General features: G+C 38.0%; 1 protein-coding gene across 6 annotated transcripts in view; it reads left to right on the top strand.

Moving 5' to 3' along the window:
* Positions 1 to 7,294, top strand: part of Ap3b1 (adaptor related protein complex 3 subunit beta 1) — a 244,997-nt gene extending 237,703 nt beyond the window's left edge. For 5 of the 6 annotated variants that reach the window (XM_046427561.2, XM_058574270.1, XM_058574276.1 and 2 more), the window contains one exon: positions 6,586 to 7,294. In XM_046427561.2, the coding sequence (XP_046283517.1) occupies positions 6,586 to 6,739 (154 nt within the window). In that variant the 3' untranslated portion in view covers positions 6,740 to 7,294. Of the gene's footprint in view, positions 1 to 6,147; positions 6,185 to 6,585 lie in introns of all 6 variants that reach the window. The other variant, XM_058574273.1, reaches the window with a different exon arrangement.
* The last annotated feature ends 11,868 nt before the right edge of the window (positions 7,295 to 19,162 follow it).

Below are 19,162 nucleotides of genomic sequence, written 5' to 3'. Positions count from 1 at the left end.
ATTGACCCTATAAAAGAGAGAATGTGGTATTTGAGTGAAGACAGACACTTTGTCTGCCATGGTTCTATTTTGTTTCTTAGCTAGAACAACATTCATTATTAAATTTAGTACTCATATTCCTTTTCCTCCATATATCTTAACTAGTGGTTTGGCTTTTGTTTACCCTTTTACTTTTTCAATTTTCAGATTTTAAATATATACAACTTGCAGGTAATAAGTTTTAGTAAAGTAAATGTTTTACTGTTGTCATGTCGGTTCTTAACTGTTTGGAAAGTCTGATGTTGTGAATTGAACACTGTATCCCTGGCAGTCTGGTCATTGACTTTTAAAATTATGAATGTATTAAGGCAGTTTATTTCAGGTTTAAGACTAAAATCTTGTTATTTAATTAAAATACAGGTGAAGAATAACTTTCAGTTCTAGACTTTAAACTCATTCAATTAATCACCATTAGTATACAACTGTTAAAGAGTCTTTAAAAGAAGAAGTACATATATATTAGATCTGTAGCATGTAACTTCTTCGCTCAGTCTTTTGAAGACCTTTATCCCAGGTTCTGCTAGTACTAGGATTACAAAGAACAAATGGTATAGTCACTTCCTAGTGGGATCTTGAATATTTCTCTGTCTTCTGTTCATAAATTGATTAACCCTTGGGGTAGTTTTTTTGTTTATTACTTGTTTTCTTTTTTCTTGGTAACTCTAGATTTAAATTCTGGGCAATTTTGGAGGATCATAATGGAAAACAATTTTTGCTTATCAAATAACATTTAAAATTTTAATGTCCTAATTTTATAAGCCTTGAGACTACTGTTAACCAACTCCATTTATGCTAAAACAGAATTTTGTATAAGCAGGTGTTGGTGTAAAGATGTCAGGCTTAGGTCTTTTCTATAGTATGACAAATTTTGACTCCAACAAAACTGAAGAGTTGTGGAACCTATTTAGTCATCCATAGTTCTTTCTCAAACGAGTAGTTGTCCACTAGAGGGCAGCACTGCTTTTTTATCTGACTGCTTTGGCCTCCACTGACTGAGCAGCATTTCATTGAAAAACAAATGTGGACCTCAGTTAATTTTTACATAGAAAGCATAGTTGGCTATTTTAGAAGTAACCAAGCTATGCAGCTGATTTTCTCATTAAAACATTCTGTATTTAAGTTTTATTTCATGTAGCCATTGTGAGGTAATGTCCTATAGTGTGACAGTTTTGCAATAGGAATATATAACTTTTCATGTAAAAATGAAAAGGGTATTGTTTCCTTCTGAGTTGACAGTTTTATAAGCAATCAAAGAGAATGAGGCAGGAATTTATTTATTTTACTTTTTGGTTTTCTCTTGTTAACCTCCACCTTATCCTATTCTTCCACCAAACAGACAAATCAGAAATGATATGAAAGAACTGGAATGTTTTATGCCTTCCTTGAGGAAGTGTACCTGGGTTATTTTAAGTTTTTTCTGTATAAAGAGAATGCAACATTGATAAGATAGGACAGGAGTAATTGTTTATACCATCTTTAAAATTTAAAATAGAAAATAGACCTAATTATGATGGTAGTTTATTTTTGGTGTTAACTCTTCATCTGAACGTTAGATGAAAATATTACAATACTATTGGACAATTTCTTAAAAATAGAGAAAAATATGTGGCTTTGAATAAATTCTCCAAACACTAGTCACATGTAATTTTTTTTTACTGTTAATAACATAATGGACTTTACTTTAAACTACAGTCGTATAGTCAAAAATAGAATTTTGTACAACTTTGAAATTCTCTGCCTGTTTGAAATGTTTGCATATTAAGGTAATAAGGATTTACAATTTTAAATCCTTCCAGATGATAATGCTCCAAATCACCATGCTTTGGTATTGATGTTTAGGAGGCTTATTCAAACCAGTATTTCTTACATATAATGATTGTGCGACTTCATTACACATTTGTCAACTTTGGACTAATTATTTTTATACAGCTAGGGCAGGGCACTGCATCTTGTGATCGTCTTTCTTACTAATAGGATTCTGTCTGCTTCACCAGGCAGTAATTGAAGGCTTCATGTACAGAGTAGAAAAAAAAAAGTTTTAGCCTGAGTGGGCCATTGTCACAGCTTCTGGTAACCAGTAGAACAGAAAGCACAAGAAAATTGAACTCAGAATAGAAAAATCAGAAACCAGGAAGACTATCCAAGAGAAGAAAAAGCATGTCTCAGAGCTGTTGCATTAAGTGTAGCAAATCTGATTCTGCGTAAGAATTTGATGTTTGTGAATACCCTGGAGGTTGATGCAGCCTCTCGTTCAGATAAATATTCTTAAGTCTGTGTTGTGCTGTTAACATTTTAATTGTTAGAACAATTGAATCATGTGACTTCTGTTCCTTTTAACAAAGAGCATTATGGTCCATAGCCAATGCCTCACAAATCTTAAAAAGTGTGGCTTATGTGTTATACATAATATATGTGTTTAAATTGTTGGTTTATTTAGTCAGTTTCATAATTCTGACAATAGTTAGGCCAGAATAACTTTTTAATAAGAGTGAAACATGTTTTCATCTAACTCTTACAACCAGTTTATTTTGTCTTTTTCTTTTTTTCCGTATTTTTATTGGTGCATTATAGTTGTAAATAATGGTGGGATTCATTGTTACATATTCATACATGCACACAATATAATAATATAATTTTGCCAGTATCACTCCCCAGTATTTTCCTTCTCCTTCTTTTCTCCCACCCCCAGCCCCCTTACTCTACTAATCTCCCTTCATATTTTGTCTTTCTCTTAAATCTTAGAAATTCAACAAAAATTAAATGTCAATTGCTGGAGCTAATAGAAAAAAATAAGGTAAAGTGCAGAAATAGCCAGACAGTTTTACCTTCTTGGTTGGTGATTATAAACAGCAAGTGCTTAGTGGTAGAATGAAATGAAAAATATCTAGATGGTATCCTTTTAATAACATGGAGCCCATCATACGTAGGCAATACATCTTTAACTGTCATCCCACTTATTTGTTCTCATTTGTGGCGTTACTGGTTTTCGAGGTTGATTGGTCTCCCCGTAGTCCTTCCCTGTGTTACAGCTCCATTCAAAAAGGTTTTCTATTTTTCATTGCTGGTGACTTTTGAGGGAGTGAGGGATGGAGGATATTGAACATTTAAAAAAAAATCTTTTGAGGGAAAGAATTAAAAGTAGAACAAATGATCAGGCCATAATGCTTTGAATTATAGAATACTACAAAGTCAAGTACACAATTTTTGAAGGGAAAAATCTTCATCCCTAAAGTTTTTGGAAAATAATAGATTATTTACACTTCACATAAATAGGAAACACCTTAGTTTACCTGATGACTGGCAAGAAAACAAATATTAAGTGTACATTTTTCCACATTTTGGAGAAAGTGTGTGACCTGGAATCAGATTGCTTGAGTGCAAAGTCTCACTCCACCATTCACTGGCTCTTGTGTCCCTGAGCAAGTGCCTCAATATCTTAGGGCCTCAGTTCCCTTCTCTCTCATTGTGACCTGCCTCATAGGGTCAAATGAAGTAATGCAAGTGAAGTATTAGGACCCACCAGCAGGCACATAGTAAGCTCTTAATGTATGGTAGCTGCTGTCATTACAGTGATCAAAATCTTCTAACATTTCCAAAAAAAAAAAAAAAAAAAAATATGTCACAGTGTGATCTTAGTTTGAGGCCAAGTACAGAGATCTGATGTCAGTCGTTAAGTTTAGCATATAAGTATTTACAATCAATGTGTCTTATATGTAAAAGCTAGCTTTTATTATGTACTAACTAGTTCTTTTTCCCTATCTTTTAAATATATGTTAAAACATAGCCCACTGAGGAGTGAAAGGATTAATAACTTTGGGGAGTGGCTTTTGCTTTCCATGGACCAAAACAAACCAATTGTAATCATGCTGTGTTCCAATTAAATACATCCTTTTTGAACTGTGAAATGAGAATGTCAGAACATCTGATCTTCTGGTCTCCTCCTTTAAAGCATTGCTTCCACCATGTGTGCCCACCAGAACATGGAGACCTCATTAACAGGCAGTAGCTTTTACATCATCTCAGAGTTTGTTGCTAGGACAGTTTGCCGAGCATGTTTCCATTGCAGTGTAAGCAAATGCCTCTTTTCATTCATGCCCCTGTTCTTTATAGCGTTGAGAATATCATGGTAATAGGTTTCAAAAACACAATATAAGACACAATTTTTGTTTTATCTCTGTAAACACCCTGACACCAAAAATGACATTTGTCCTTGGCCAAGTTTGTATTATTTTAACATTGGTTCTTAGTTTTTAATAGAAAAGATGTAAAATGTGTCTTGAGGCTATGTAACCCTGAAATTAAAACAACAGTGCTTTTGTGTTCCTATTCAGATAGGATCTCCTTCTCTATGGTCCCAAGGCACAAGTGTTAAGTAAATAAAGGGACTAATAAGACTATTGTTTACATAATTATAACCCTGTCAGCAATAGGAACCTCTGCTGCAGTATTTGTTGAATGAATTACAGATATGATGGCCAAATCTGTGGAAAAGTTGTATAAATGAATGGCAATATAGATCCTTGTATCCTTTAGTGACAAAGTTTAACCGAAATGTACAAAAAGCATTCTCCTATGAAACATAAGAGCCTTAAAAATTTAGGCAAAAGAATTGCATAAACCTGCAAGGAGAGACAGAAAGGAGAGGTCATTTGGGGACTGGAGATCTTTCTTGTTCTCTCAAAAAGGAAATTGAGGTACCCAGTTCCTAATCTCTTGTATGTATGTCTGAAAAGCAGATGGATATGATTATAAGAGCTTTATAAAAACCTCTTAAACATTGGTATGGTTTATATTCCTAAACTGGTTACTTAAAATTGCTTTTCTCCTTAGGCAAACTGCTCTATGAGTTTCCTTGCAAGTTTCCAGCATGTTTGAAGACAGTACATAAATTACTAGGAAGGTTTCTAATGTCCTTTGTCAATAACTCATTAGCTAACATTTAAAAATACAACTTCCAAGTATTGTTAATATTTTCAACTTATTATGGTTAGCATATTTGTTTTGCTTTTGATGTATTATGCTAATTATTGTTGAAAAAAATGATTTTCTTGATTCTATTTAGGCCAAAAATGACTTGTTAGGGTTCAAGAAAAAGAATCTACCATGTTATAAGATCATTTTTTAAAAACTCAAAAAAGAAATTACTTTTCATTTAAAGAGAATCTGCTTCCTGCTTAAGTGGCTAATATTTTAATTAAGTCGGGAGTGAAGTTTTTCTGAGTGTCTCCTGATAAACTCCCTCTTTTATGTTGATGGTAATTAAACAGATCCCTGAGGACACCGTGGGCTCCGTGCAAGGCCCATGCTAATTGTCAGACATGAGACACTGACCAGTTGGTTTGCTCTTGAATAGTCCGCAGCATGCTGTCAGCACGGCAGTTTTATTTTTATGTATTGTGAGCTGTTGTCAGGGCTAACTGGGTGCCATTGTGGCTGAAGATGTCGCGCAAATTAAGGCAGATGGCTCAGATTCAGACACGTGTCATACAGAAAGGGGAAAGGGGATTGGCCCTGCAAAGTGGGGTCACAGCAGGTCACAGACCTGCTCTACACTTGTTAGTGTTTTCAAAAGCTCATGTGCAGCAACTTTGTTTTTCTCCAGTCATCCCTGCAATCAGACTCCTTCCCCCCAAAACTGTGTGGAACATGCTCCATGTGGAAAATGGAGGCATGGGAGGTTCCTATCCTCTTCTTCCTCCTCTGGGGCTCAACTGTGCATGCAGAATGAATTAGCAGGATTGACAGAAGTTCATTGTGCCTCCAACGGCTTTGCAGTCAATTGCAGTGCTTAAAAGGCTAGTTTTGCTTTTAATTCCATGTAATTAGTAGGTTCTTCATGTCTTGGAATTTAGTAATAGAGCATTAGACCTCAAGTTTCCTCTATTATACTCTAAAGCAAAAAGAAGGATCTAATGGTCCAAACAGTTTTTAAGAGAGAGAAAGAGGGAAGTGTGAGATTGTAATTGGCTGTCACGTGATTTTATTTCAGGTCATCATTAACGTTAGAGATTGAATTTGAATATTTTTACATGAGTGAATTCAGTGAGACTTAGTAAGAATTTTATAATGTACATAAAATTATCTAACTTCTTGCATAATCATTTTCAGATCTGAGGAATTAAAATTTTCAAGCTCTTTGAGAAAGGTACCTTTCCTTCATGTGTTTTAAATATGTAGATCAATTGGCTTATTTTAAATGGCCCTATGCATGGTGAGTTGTTATGTATTGAATGGTTGCTTCCCAAATACATCACAGAATTATACAAATATATCTGTCGTTCAAACTAATAAATAAAATAAACTCCCTTTTCCTGATCGGTTTTTAAAATGCATTAAAATTACCTGCTTGTGGTACGCATGGACTGGACAGTTTACTGATTTTTGTTTTTTAACAAGAATGCTTGGCTTTGGGGTTTTGGCAGTAGGGAACCTGCAATGAAGTATTTCATTTGAGAAAAAAGAGTTATTTTAAGCCTATTTGAATTTACACTGTCTCCTTTTTTTCCCCCGTCTGTGATAAAAGGTCTTTTTTTTTTTTTCTTCCAGGTTTGCAGCTAAAACTGTGCACAGTGGGTCATTGATGCTAGTCACAGTGGAACTGAAGGAAGGCTCCACAGCCCAGCTTATCATAAACACTGAGAAAACTGTGATTGGTTCTGTTCTGCTGCGGGAGCTGAAGCCTGTCCTGTCCCAGGGGTAACCTGCTTACATCTGGACTTCAGAATCTGGCACACAACAAAAGTGCCTGGCATCCACTACTGCTGCCTTTCATTTATAATAATAGCCCTTCCATCTGGCAGTGGGGGAAGAATACACTCTTGACATTCTTGTCTCCTGCTTTAGAATGCTAGTGTGTATCCATCATGTATGCAATACTTTCCCCCTTTTCGCTTTGCTAACCAAAGAACATATATTTTACTGTCAGTTATCTCAACTCCTGAATCCATGTGGCATTCTCTCTGTCCTACTTCTTTCGGCCTCCTCATCTTCCTTCTCTTTCGACAATGATGGACGTGAATCAGATATTTAAAGTGTATTGAAAATCATCTTCCATTCAGCAGTAAGCAAACATTAGCAAAGAAATAGCTTCGCGGATGAAAATTAGATAGCATACTTTTTAAAATTAAATGCAAAAACATGGTCTCTGCAAAATTTTGTTCTTTGAATTTCCTGGTATTGAAATTGGTTACTGACAACTGTCATCATGAAATTTATTTCTGAATAATAAGATAAATAAACTAGCACATAAATAGTGTTTGTCTCTATATTTTTAATGAGAAACTGTTTATAATCCCGAAGTTCCTATGCTGAGCTTTCTGTCTTATAAAGTAAATATTTTGAGTGTTACATTATGCAGAGCATCAAGAAGGCTTAGTTAGTGAGAGAGAAAATAGTTTCAGATCTTAGGTAAATTTTCTATTTTGTTACAGAGTAGTTAACTTCAAAGAAAAAAATAGTGTATTTAATAACAAAAAAAAATCTTTTGTGTTATAAAATACATCTCTTTCTGGGCAGTTTTAATGTACTAGTAGAGATTTGATTGTAAGATCTACTACTCCTGCTGAATAAATTCTTTGATTTTCATTTTTCCTTTACAAACCTTGGTATTCAACTTTAGTAGGAACTAATTAGTATATACTTAATTGTAGAAATTTAAAAACTAGTTATATGATCAACATATTATGATGTTTTCTTCGAATGTTTAGTAATTCTAGACTCATTACTGTTCTTAATGAGATTGTTCTGTAATCAGAAAAACTATTACCTCTTTAAAACCAGTTGAAATTTTATTTACCTTTCGTGTGTGTGTGTGTGTGTGTGTGTGTATTTGACTAGGGATCAAACCAGGGCCTCCTACATGCTAGGCAAGTGTTCTACCACTGAACTACATCCCCAGCCCTTACCTTTCTGATGACAAGATAATAGACTTTGGGATAATATAATCAAGTCAGTTCTTTTTGTTTAAAGCCACATAAATGATTCTTTTGTTGTTGTTTAGTTTGGTTTGGTTTAATTGGAGGTGCTGTCTCACTGTGTAGCCCAAGCTGACCTGGGACTTCTGTGCTCCAATAATCCTCTGCCTCAGCCTCCTGAGTAGCTAGGACTAGAGACATGTACCAAAGCACCTGTCTACAATATTGATTTTTTTTAAAAATAAAAAGGAAGATGCATTGAAACATTTTAGAACATACACAAAGGGTTAAAAAAAACATGTTTATTCTTACAACATAAACTTTGAGAGGAACGAAACAGACTATGGAAAATTATTTAAATTTTCAAGTTTAAAAACTGGAGAGAAGCTGGGTGCCGTGGTGCATGCCTGTGATCCTACCAACTCAAGAGGCTGAAGTAGGATTGCAAGTTCAAGGCCAGACTTGGCAACTTAGCAAGGCCCTGTCTCAAAACATTTTTAAAAACACTGGGGATGTAGCTCAGTAGTAAAGCACTCCAGGGTTCAACTCAAGTACCACCCAAAAAAAAAAAAAAAGCTGGAGAGAGTAAACAAAATGGTTACATTTTCCTGTTCCTGAAAGATAGCAGTGAATCTAAGTGAAAAGAAGTAGTCATTTGCCATATAAACATGTTTTGATCAACAGTGGACTGTCCTTAGGAAGATGGACCTGCAAGATTATATCATCTAGTGACTTCATTGGTGTAAACAGACTTTGTGATGTTTATGCAATGCTGAGTCACTAACAAACATTTCTCAGAATGTTCCCATCACTTAAGTGGCACAGGATCGTATTGCTGTAAAAGCCAAATGGTTCTCATTCTGAAGCCTGTGTGCTGTAGTAATATGCCCAGAAGCAACTCTATAATTGCTGTCCATTGGCATTTCCCTCATTATCCCAATTTCTCAGGGCTTCATAACTTCAGATTTTTAATCAATAACTTTTGAAATGTTATACAGAATTTGACAGACTAAATATCTATTTTTTGGAGAAAATTATTGTCATCAGGCAGGGAAAATGCATGCTATGATATAGAACAGTTTTTTATTTTTCTTAAATTAGGGTACTCATCTTTTTTTAACATCTACTAAATTTTGTATGCTTGAGATTTTAACTTATTTAAGTTTTGGAGCAATGCTTTGAGTTGAGGTATTATTATTATCCCCATTTTTTAATTAGAGCATTATAGTTATACATAGTAGTTGGGTTCATTTTGACAAAAATCATACATGCATGGAATTTAATTTACTCCATTTCAGTTAAGGTACTTGTCTTTGAAATTAGGTCAGACATTTGTATTTTTTAAAACTAAGGAAATTTCTGTAGGACTTTACTTTTAAATAAGTTATTTTTGGTTGCCAACTTTTAAATTTAAAATCTATATTAAATCAGTACTACAATGTAGTATGAATTAGATAATATTTAATGGATATATCAATTGTATAGTTACCTATTATTTGAAGTAGTTTTAACTTAGCATCATTAGAATACTCTCCCATAAATTAAATCAGAAAAATGACCAAAGTAATAAATTTAAGGTTTGTCTTTTTCTTTTACAATGATTCAGAGTTCCTTGCTTCATATTTTCTTTATCATAATCATGATTATTTTTAAATTTTTCCATTGAATCAAGTTAGCCAATTTTGAATTTTTTTTTAGGTTGTAGTTGCCACAATATCTTTATTTATTTTTATGTGCCTCAAACGTGCGAGGTGGGCGCTCTACCACTGAGCTGCAGCCCCAGACCTGAATTCTTAATTCTACCTATATTTTTTCATTTTAATGATCACTTAGTAGGACATTTTATGTACACCAATCTTGAAGAATGGCTCTCATAGTATTTTTCAGACAGCTTCATATTTGGTAGAAAAAGAATTTTTTTTTTGTCCTAAAGAGACTGTAACAAAGAACTTATTAGATTGAAATACTGTATACTTGCCCTTCCTAAGAACAATTTGCAAACATATGAATAACTTTATAATAACTTACAAAGTTTGCCCTTATAACTTGTGTTTCTATTGTTAGGAATTGAGATGTCACATTAGAAAGAGAATGTAAAAATCCGGAATGATGATGAATACCAAGGGGAGTTTGTTTAAATTTGGGGTAAAGGAAAACCTAACGTTGTTCCCCTCCTGTTCCCACTTTATCATCTTTCTGACCTTTTTAAATAAGGAATTTGATTTAAAGAGAGAGAAAACAGTGGTAAAGTTCCTGGGTTAAGTCCCCATTACCAGAAGGGGAAGAGAGAGTTAAAAACCTCTTTTCACAGAATAAGAGTGGGGGAAAGAGCCTGCTGGTATAACACAAAATTAACACAGGTGACCATCTCATCTTTTACTTAAAGACTGTCCAGTAAGCATTTTGGGGGAGTGGGGGTATGGTGAAATACAAGATGATGCTCTATATCCCTCACCCCAAAAACCCACAATTTAACTGTCAAAAAAGAAGTGATAACGTGGACCTCACCACATTAACAAGCCCTGGTTTGCCACAAATTTTTGCTATGTGCCACTAATGCAGTCTCACCTTCCCCTCACCCCTCCTTCCCTCTGGTGCCAAGCCAAGCCGCTTCACATCATCAGCCCCAGACCTCTTTACCTCTGCCCCCTCCACACACAGGCAGCCCAACCAGACTGGCCAGTAATGGGGTACACATTTGTTTTGTTCTTCTATCAACTGTAGGTTGGTTAATCAAATGACATGTACTTGCTGACCACAGTTGTTTGTCTCTAAGCCCTCTTTCTCCTTCCCTCTGCCTTTTAGCTTGACCATTCACAGGGAAAATTTTCATGATCACTTTCACTGTCTCCTGAGATTTTGGAGGAACAACAACCAAAAAATGGTAATAAGTATTTCACATTTATGATAGTGTTAGTTATAATCTTAGATGAATGGAAATTATGACTAAGAGAAAAACGTGCCCTTGGTGGATGGACCAGAAGATTCTTTCTGAGTCTTCACAAAGTCTCCATCTCCTGACTTTGTGTCTGCCTGACAAACAGCATCCAGCACACTCACTGAATGCTTTACTCTCAATGTTGGTAACTTTACTTCTTCTACCACTTTCCAGCTGTGTTGTAGAGTAAAGAGAATTTTATGATCTGACCCAGGAAGCCACCTGTTTTTCTGAGGAAAAACATTTTCCATATGATCACTTGACCAACAGACTTGGAGCATAGCTGTTGGGAAGCTGAGATGGTTTGTGAGAAACGCTGTGAGGCAGTGGCATGATTGCCAAACAGCAGCCAGTGTCACTGGGTATAGGGGAAGAAGTGATCAGTGGGCTAGAGGTCTCAACTGAGGCAATGAAGCCTAGTTCTAAAAGTGGGGTGGCCTTTAGAAAAACAGAAAAGTGTTTCCAGGAGTGGCAAAGAGGAGAATATATAGTCCTCAGTTAAGGCTGTGTCTTTAAAGTGTTTTTTAAAACTCCATTGTACAGAAAGCAACATTGGCCACATGCCAGAAAGTGGTGTGGTTCCTGTTCTTGCCTCACTTCTCCATTCACTTCCCATAGTCTTTCTGTCCTCAAAGTCATTCTCAATGGCCTGCAGTAATTTAGGGAAGAAAGCAAACAGTTGAGGTGTGTGGATGGGGATATGCTGCATTAGTGAACGGTGTAGAGGCAGAAATGAAGATAGGGACCTGTTGAAGTAGTGTTGGCTCTGGCTTATAGGCTGAAGTGAGATCTTTCCTTGGGCATTTTAGTTATTGCAGGTTCTAAAATGAGTCTTTTCAAACTTCTAATCAAAATATCTAAATTCCACTAGAGTCTGTTTACTAGTTAAGTGTGAGATGAGATGATACTAAAATGTCTAAATCTTTTCACTTTGTTTGGTTTTTCTGTGAAGCCAGTATAAGACGTAGTCCCTGATCTGCCTAATTCTTAGTTGATTCTGTAAATCTAAAATGAAGATCCAAAACCCTCAAACCCAAATAAGGAATTATTAGAACCAACTTGAATTTCTCTTTTAATGACAACCTAAAACATTGGTTTCTCCTCTACAATCTTGAGGGCCAGAGACATCAAAGATCTAGTTTTAAATCTAGAAAAATCTTTTTCCTGACCAGTGGATAATGGTACCAGTGGGCTCATTCATGTCAGGCCTGAGACTACACCAGCAATTGGAATAGGAAACCTCACCTTCTCTACCCTGCACATTAACTGGCCTGGGGTGGGTAGGAATTGATAGGTTGCCATGAAAGAAGTATCAGAAAGAAGTGTGGGAAGGAGATAGAGAAGATTTTGCTCTCACAAATTGAAACCAGTCCAAGGTTTGGGTTCTCCAAGGCTGAAGAGTATCTTCTCACCCCCATGTAAGAACCACTTTTTTTTTTTTTAAAGCAATGTAATGAATGAGGACTCTGATTTTGTGTTAGGGTCAACCTTCTTTGTGAATAACAGAAAGGCCCTGTTAAGACCATAATCTACAGAAAGAAAAAATGTTAAGTTCTACCTTGGCAAAGTGGTTAAGAAAGGTTGAATGAACTAGGCCTCTCAGCCTAAACTGAACCCCAACATAGTTCCAATGAGTTCGTTTTCTAATGTTCATTCCCCTCTGGCAATAAACTACATATAGAATCCGGAGTGGCATCCACGGCTACAGTATGAACTCCAATGTGCTGCCAAGGGCAGGTTGCTGTAGAAGTTTGGGGAGAACCAAATATCCTCCCAACTTCAGTTTGATTTGGGGGCCTTAAAAATGGAGCAATCTCCACCACCCAAGGGCACTCTTTCCTTGACCCCCAAGTCTTCATTTGGCTCAGGCCTCATCCAAACCATAGGGCCTAAATAAAAATATTTTGTAAACAAAGTCATGGACAGCTCAGCTTTCTAATTGAAAGTAATCATGATTTCTGTGCTGTGGTATAATTACCTAAAAAAATGTTATTTGATGATTAAGATTCTGGAGTGAATTGTGTTCTTTGGGCTCTCGCACCGTTCCTCCATCAGGGACTTGGTTTCAGCGGCGTGCAGCTGCTGGAGTTGATTTACAGTGCCGCGGCTGTGGCTGGTCATAAATAAATCCTCTTATATAGTTGTTATGAACACCTGTTAGATCATCTGTCAGCAAAGCGCTGTTCACATTTATCATGGTGCGGTAGTTATTTTACCTCAATCCATTTCCAACTGACTCAGCCTCCATCGCTGGATTACTATTACCACACCATAATCGCTCGTTCCCACTCCATGTTACAACTTGCAGATAAAAGATTTCACTACTTGGCCAAATTTCATAAATAAAGGAGCAGTTCAGTGCAGTAAAAGTTTATTTTTGTCATCATTTGTCACCCCATTATTCTATAAATCAAATGGAATAGCACTATTGCCAGCTCAGGCGTTGCTGTCAGCCTTAGGCATGGAAATGGTCCGTTTCTTCCTTTTAGATGAGATGACATGTCTTTCAGACTTAACTGGCTTATGGCTTTGTTTCACCCATTTTATTTTATTACCCCTTCAGAAAAATCCTTGGGGAGCAGAAAGACTTAAGGAATGAAATGGAAACAGAAAACAGAGTCTAGCATGCTGCTTAACTGAGTGATCTATGTTCCCCCCACCTCCAGTCATTAGAAACTTGACCAGCACCCCACTTGCTCACTGCATCCTTGGCTGAGGATGCTTTTCATAAACTTCCAAGGGGGTTATAGTTTCCATTTTGGAAAGGCCATTCCAATATGGAGTTACAGATAATGAAATATCTGATGTATATCCCTAGAGATTCTCTCAATTTGACAGGCTTTATGCAAAGAAAAGACTAACTGGTTTCTTTCCTACGATGCATTTTAATAGACCCGAGGCTTTGAAAGGGAATGGTCACCCCCAGAGAGTATCCTACCCCTAAAGGTTTGTCCGTTGTGGAGCTCTGAAGGAAAAGTTGAGATTTATTAGCAAGTTGCAGACCGTGCCTCAGGCATAAGTCTGAGGAGGTCAGTGTCCCTTGGTTAAAAAAGAAGAGGACAGAAAAAGCTAAGGGATGGGGTAATAGAAAAGGGTTTATAGTTGATATTATACTTCCAAGTTGGTTCTAATTCAAGTTACATTCTTCATAGTCATTATGTAGCTCATAAATTCAATAAAGTGTTTTACTGTTACTATAAAAATGACAGGAGGGGGGTTTTATGTTGTAAGTTTCGTTAGTTGCTCTTCCTGTTTTATGTTGAAGTTCTCAGGCCATTATGTCATTAAACTCCTTGGAGTCTGAAGGGCTCAGGGCCCCCTTTCTTTCCTTTTGCACACTTGGCCAGGGCAAATATTAGCCCACTGTGGGTCAGGTCATCAGACACATAGAGCCAATGGCTATGGGGCCAGGCAGGCACAACCATTTGTACGTATTGTTTCATGAAAATAGCTTCTGTTTATGCAGACACACAGTGAGGATTGGAAAGATCTGGGATGAGAGGGAAGCTTAAGGCAGATTACTCTGGTTATTAAAATTCACCCCGAAGGTTTTGTTGTTGTTGTTGTTGTTTGTTTTTAAATAAGGAAGGTGAAGACTCGCTGGATGGGAGAATTCAAGGTTCTGTGGACCAAAGAACTGTTCTCTACATCAACAGATTGCCCTCAGCTCTGGACTCTTTGCCAACTTGTTAACCTTCCCGTATCTCTTGATTCTCTGCTAAAATTTAAAGCCAATTCAGAGTTGGAATCTTAGGGGGGTTTATGGGAGAGGTTGTTTGTTTTGTTTATTTATTTTTAAAGGAAACACCACTCTCTTCTGGCTGTTTCCTTTGATTCCAAAAGAAGCAAAGGACAGGTCCGCTCTAGGAAACTTTGCTCTCTCCAGATGTTTGTTTTGAACAGAATATCCACATGGAAACAGCAACTACTAATTCTCTGGCCAGAGTGCATCAAGGCCTTAATCTAAAGCCTCCCATCCATCCAGCTGTCTGGCATTTGCTATTATAGGGCACCAACAGAGAAATGAGGCTGTGGCTTTATCACTGCACCCTGGGTGACAACTTGATTTTCTGCTTTCACCGCAGGCAGCAGCAGCCCAACATGATGGGGCTGTTAATTTGTGCATTTCATGGTGTCTGTCAGGGGGGCTGGGAGAGGAGGGTTTCAGGGGGAAGGGAATGGAGCATGTCCCAGCCGCGGAAGCACCTGTCTGCATTGACGGCACAGAGCACTTCTTATTAGCGTGCAGGTCTCTAAATGCAGCCGGGGGATGACAGCCTGGCATCCCAGCACCCACACACTGTGACAGGCGCCGGCAGCCGGTCCCATTGTTTGCCCTTGATGAGCATGTCATTAATGGAAATGGAAGAAAGTGAGGGCCACATCAGTATTCAAATAGCCTCTATTCTCTCTGCCATTCACCCGGCTGGCTCAGCCTGCTACAGCTTTCCTTCTGCGAGCTCCTCTTAGACTTTTTTTGAAACAGATTTATTCCCATTGCATACAAATCCTTTCCATGTTGTTCCTGGTTTCTTCTAATCCTGTGTTTACACCCACCTCTTTAGACTGGATTTAGCTAGATCAAAGGAGATTTGGGTTCTTGTGTGTTGCAAAGGTCTAATTAGCAAGTGTGTGCTGTTTGCAGCCAAGAAAATGCAAGATGCCACTCCTGGAACCCGTGTGCCTCCTGAGTCCTGCATCTCCTCTGGGAAGGGGCTGGCTGCTGACTGCCTTTCAGAAACAGCTGATAGCACAGGGGAGCATTGAAGGTAGAAGATCTGACTCTTCCTAGAATGGTCTGCATGGAAAGCAATACTTCCTTTCTCAAACTTAGGAAATCAAAGCCAAGTTAAGGAAAGCATCCAGTAGTGCCCTTGGGTTGGAAAGAACTGTGGACCCCACATTGTTATTTACAGCCAAGCTGAGAGTGACTGGATCCTAAATACATGTTTCCGTCCCTCAGACCCTGTGTTGGTCTGTTTGCTTAATAATGTAATTAGTGCTCAGAGGGAGAATATTGACGCTGCTGCCAGCAGTCATTGCTCTTCCGTGCGTTTCCAAACCGTTCCTGCTGCCCACTTGGCTTTTGCATCACCTAGCTTGGTAGCTTCAGCTGTGCATCCACCTACACTGACTCCTCAGAGGCCCCTTGTGATGCAAACCCAGTTCCACATTCCCCCCACACTCTCTGTAGCTCTATATTTGCAAGGTTCATATCTTAAACACTCGGATGGGGTGTTTGATGAAGGCAGCAATGAAAGACCACCTCTAATTTCATTCTAACCTTTTAGTGAGGAAAGGTCAGAAGAACTGCTTGCTGTGCATTTCCCTAACAATGTCCCTTATCTAGTGTTAATCTGTCAGTGACTTGGGCCCTGACACCACCCATCCTCTAAGACAGGCTGGCTGTAAGTAGTGCAGACTCCACTGCTGAGAACCCAGAAATGGAACCCAAGACTAATATCTCAGCTCTGCAAGGTGTACATAGATGCACATACATATACATGTTACCCCGGCAGGAAATGAAGAAAGTAAATCTTACTAAGCTCTTTTCTCCTTGAAACATAGGCTTTCTATTGCTATGATACCATCTCTCATTCAAGGCACCTTGCTTGGTACAGCAGAGTGGGCCTCTGCACAGCCCTTCCTATCCATGGTATCATGGCCCCTCTATGGATTTGAGGTGACAGATTTTCTCAGGTCTGTATCTGAAAATCAACAAAATCCCCCAACCCTTCTCCAGGAGAAGCCCAGAGGGGTGATCATAGTTTAAAAAGCCAAGTCGTAAATCGGACTTTACCCACTCCCTTGTTTTGTGGCAGAATGAATCCACAGAGGGTGGTTTAAAAGGAAAAGAAACAGCCTGAGGGGGAAAAAGAGGAAGGAAAAAAAACAGCACAATGCTTTAGCTTGAGTGTCAGTGATGGAAAAAAAATTTCACATTTGATTAATTATTAAGAGATCTGTTTAATAAAATATAGAGAGAGCATTTTGTCTCTCCACAATCGTTAGCATGACCCAGGACCCCTATTTCGGAGGTGAACAAAAAGCTATTGAGGTATAACAATAAATTTTGTCCCCATGGGTTTTTGCAGAAGTGGCCACAGGGCCATCCTGACAGATTTAAGGCAGAAATCCCCCAGCTGACACTGAAATGCGTCAAATCCAGTGGCTTCCCTTGGCAGGTCGCACTCACCAGCCTCACCCAGACTTGTGAATAAAGCAAAATTATTGACCTAGAAAGGTTTTTCTTTCTTTCTTTCTTTTTTTTTTTTTTAAAGAAAAGTATTTTCCTAAGACATAGGTTCGAGTGTTTAACATTCTTGGTAGCTTTCCTATCTCAAATGCACAAGGTCATCAAGGAAGTCTACTCATTCTTTTTTGAAAAAATTATTTTTTAAAAAACCCATAACATCTCTCCCCATGACTCTCTTGATGTTATTTGAATTTGGATAGGGAAATCTTTGAATTTAGATAGGTCTTATGGGGAAATAGCCTACTTAAAGGAATTGGGTTTCTTCTCTCCACTTTCCCCTGAAGGGGGAAAAAATGTAACTTTATATGTCAGATTAGTGTGCCGAGTCTATTTCATCCAACTGCATGAATTCAAAATACTTTAAAGGTAGGCCTCTTTGAATTAGTTATATGAATGTACATATTCATTTAAAGACAGTTGACAGCATTTCAAAGTCTGGATTTGTTGTACAGTTGAATTTGCCATTTGTTTTCTCCCATTTCTTATGCTTTGCAGTCAAGGCAGCAAGAAGTGATAAAATCAGATGTAGATATTTTCATCCTGGCACTGCTCCACATCCCTCCATCTGCTATACCCGCTTTTACATTTGCAAGTTTCCTGCATTTCACCCTCCAGTGGAATGCTCTGGTGAAGACAGCAATGAAAGATCATCTTATTGAGAAAGGACAGGTGACAGGTTTTCCCTTGTGCAGGGCCCTTGGCAGTGTTGAATTCACAGGCCTTTCCCAGGGCAGGAGAGTGGAGTCACCATCAGACCTGTGCTAGTGCCTCCTTAGCCTGCCCCTTCCACTGTGGCCACCTACATTGAAGGTAAAATCATCGAACATTCTGGAAGGAATTCTAGACCTATTGTCTACAAATATTTTCACTCTCCCAGGAGTGTCCATTTTCAAGAATGGAAAGCATAGAATGAAAAATACATGACAGGGCTAGGATTAGGGGGATGGGGAACAATTACTAATCCCTATCCCAACCCCAAACATGGGTAAGCAGCACAGTGTAATATGGGAAAGCAGACCAAAACAAGTGCAGGTCATTCTTCTCTCTCTGGAACTCCAGAAAGCAAAAAGACTTGCCAAAAACTACAGAAGTGAACAGGGAGAAAATATTAAAACCTATTTTCATCTTCATTGTTTAATCTTATGCTTCTCAAAGTTCTATTTTTATGTCTTTTATAATGCACTTAATAGATGTTGGTAAAGGCTGGTTTATATCTGTGCACAATAACACATTTATATAATTAGAAATATAAGTAGTAATACATGTATATAATATACAGTCAGTAATACATGTACACAACTTACAAATAAATACACACATTAGAGTGTCCTTAGTCAAACAGGAAACAACAGGCCTGCAGCGTGGCTACCTGTGTACACTGCTCCATGCTGCTTCAATCCCCACCCCAAGACAGTATTCTGAATACCTGGCTACTTCCCTCCATAATTGTGGTTTGGGAAGAGTAGGCAGAGAGGCCTTTCTCTCCAAGTGCCAGGAAATATTTCTACTTCTCAGACAATTATGAAACTTCTCTTGGCCTCTACCACCCCTTACCCCTTTTTCCTTAGGGCCATTAAGAGAAGAACATTGAATGTTCAGTCACCTTAATGAGGGAGCGCAAGGAGGAGGGAGATGCCCTCCAAGCAGGTTCACTGTGCAGGGACTAATTACAACCCACCTCAGGGAAGTTGGGAGGCAGGGCGCAGGAGCAGCGCAGCCTCCCTCTGCGGGAGGAAGGGAGGAGGGGCCCACGCAGAGGGTGGGATGGCATCTGGATCCATCTCATTAGGAGTGAGGAATGACTCATGATTCACGAAAGGTCATTGCCTACTGAGATAGATAAATTACCTATAAGCCTTCAGCAGAGTTGGAGGACCTATTTGGTAAGGAAGTTTTCATTAAATCAAAGATTTTATAGCTTCTATTTTGTTGCATAGGAAAAGGGAAATAATTAGTAATTGACGTAGTAAGTGCAGGGAATAAAAAAGTGTAATGTTATTCTAATAGGCCTTGTCT

This window comes from Marmota monax, unplaced genomic scaffold (genome assembly GCF_021218885.2).
Source record: "Marmota monax isolate L192 unplaced genomic scaffold, Marmota_monax_Labrador192_F-V1.1 WCK01_AAM20220418_F8-fsc00018, whole genome shotgun sequence".
Classification (NCBI taxonomy): Eukaryota; Metazoa; Chordata; class Mammalia; order Rodentia; family Sciuridae; genus Marmota; species Marmota monax.
The sequence above is the reverse complement of the archived record's forward strand: the minus strand, read 5'-3'. Positions and strand labels throughout refer to the sequence as shown.